Raw genomic sequence first — 1,351 nt, forward strand, 5'->3', positions numbered from 1 at the left:
CCGCCCACCCCCGCTGTCCCGGGTTTTGTGGATGAGCTGCCGGCGGCGCCGGACGCGGCGCCGGGGGCCCCTGCGGCCGCGCCCGACGCTGGCGCACCCGCCCCGGCGCCCGCGGCGCTTGTCGGCCCGCTGCCGCCCTCCCCACCCTCCCAGCTGATCGTGGGGATTGTGGTCGCACCGCCCTCTCCGCCCGCCCGCGGCGTGCCAACGTTTGTCGAAACCGTGCCGGCGGCGCCATCCACGGCGCCGGCGCCAGCGCCGGCGCCAGGCCTGGCCGAGACGCAGCTGCAAGCGGCGGGGCTGGGCCGGCGGCTGATGTCACTGGCGGCGGGCGGCCTGGGGCGGTGGAGGGGCGGGCGCAAGCTCAAGGGCGACCTGCTGACTGCGGGCGGCGGCGTGATGCCCGATCCGCTCCAGATGGCGGCGGCGGCGGCGGAGCGCAGGAGCCTGGTGGAAGGTGGGGCGGCCGCCGTGGCCTGTCGCACGCGAGGGGGATGCTGCTGCTTGCGCTGCCGCCGCTGCTTGTGGTGCCGCTGCTTTTGCTGCCGCCAGCCTTGACCACCGCCACCGCCACCTCAGCCGCCTGGGCATGCATGCACCCATGCATGCCGCACAATCCGGTCTGACCAGCACACCACACACGCTCGCCGGCGCCGCCTCCCTTGCCGCCCTCTGCAGACGCAGCCACCGCCCAGGACCCCGCGTTTGACTTTAGCGCGCCGGTCGCAGGTGCGCCCGCCGCCGCCGCCGGCTTTCCTGTTGCCCCTGCTAGCTCCCCGCCGCCTGGAAATTCGACAATTCCCAGATCAATGCATTGAATTCCGTTCTACACCCCCCTTACGGACGGCGACTGCGCTCATCGCCTCGCCCACTGCCAGCAGCAGCAGGCGGCCTGCGTGCCGCGGCCAGCCAGCCACCCTCAGCCCCCTCTCCGCAGCCCCCCCCACCACACACACACGCACACGCCTCCTTTCTCCCTTCCCGGCACTCCACGTATCCCAGAAACCTGCCCTCCGCCGCGAAACTCAGGCCACCCTGCCCTCTCGCCCCCGCCCGCTGCTGCAGAGCCGGTGCCGGTGAGGGCGCTGACGGCGGTGGGAGCGGAACTGCCGGTGCCTCAAGTGGACCCTGGTGAGGCGCTCGCCCGCCTGGCGCCTGCTCTGCTCCAGATGCCCGCCGCCGCCTCTGCTGCCGATGCCGCCTGCCTGCTGCTGCGGGCGCTGCCCCTGCTGCCGCTGCCGCCTGCCTGCTGCTGGCGCTGCCTCTGCTGCCTGGCCGCCGCCGCTGCCTGCTCCGCTGCAGCCCCTGCAATGCTGCCTGCTCGCTGCCTGGACGCATCTGCCGCGGGCGT

At 74.2% G+C, this 1,351-nt stretch overlaps 1 protein-coding gene across 1 annotated transcript in view; it reads left to right on the plus strand.

Moving 5' to 3' along the window:
• Nucleotides 1-315: 315 nt before the first annotated feature.
• The window catches only part of CHLNCDRAFT_136287 (hypothetical protein), a gene marked incomplete at both ends in the record, with an annotated part of 2,197 nt that continues 1,161 nt past the window's right edge, over nucleotides 316-1,351 (plus strand). The window contains 3 exons of the mRNA XM_005845657.1: nucleotides 316-457; nucleotides 679-729; nucleotides 1,066-1,131. Of these exons, the coding sequence (XP_005845719.1) occupies nucleotides 316-457; nucleotides 679-729; nucleotides 1,066-1,131 (259 nt within the window). The remainder of the gene's footprint in view (nucleotides 458-678; nucleotides 730-1,065; nucleotides 1,132-1,351) is intronic.

This window comes from Chlorella variabilis (assembly GCF_000147415.1).
Source record: "Chlorella variabilis unplaced genomic scaffold CHLNCscaffold_16, whole genome shotgun sequence".
NCBI classification, from domain to species: Eukaryota; Viridiplantae; Chlorophyta; class Trebouxiophyceae; order Chlorellales; family Chlorellaceae; genus Chlorella; species Chlorella variabilis.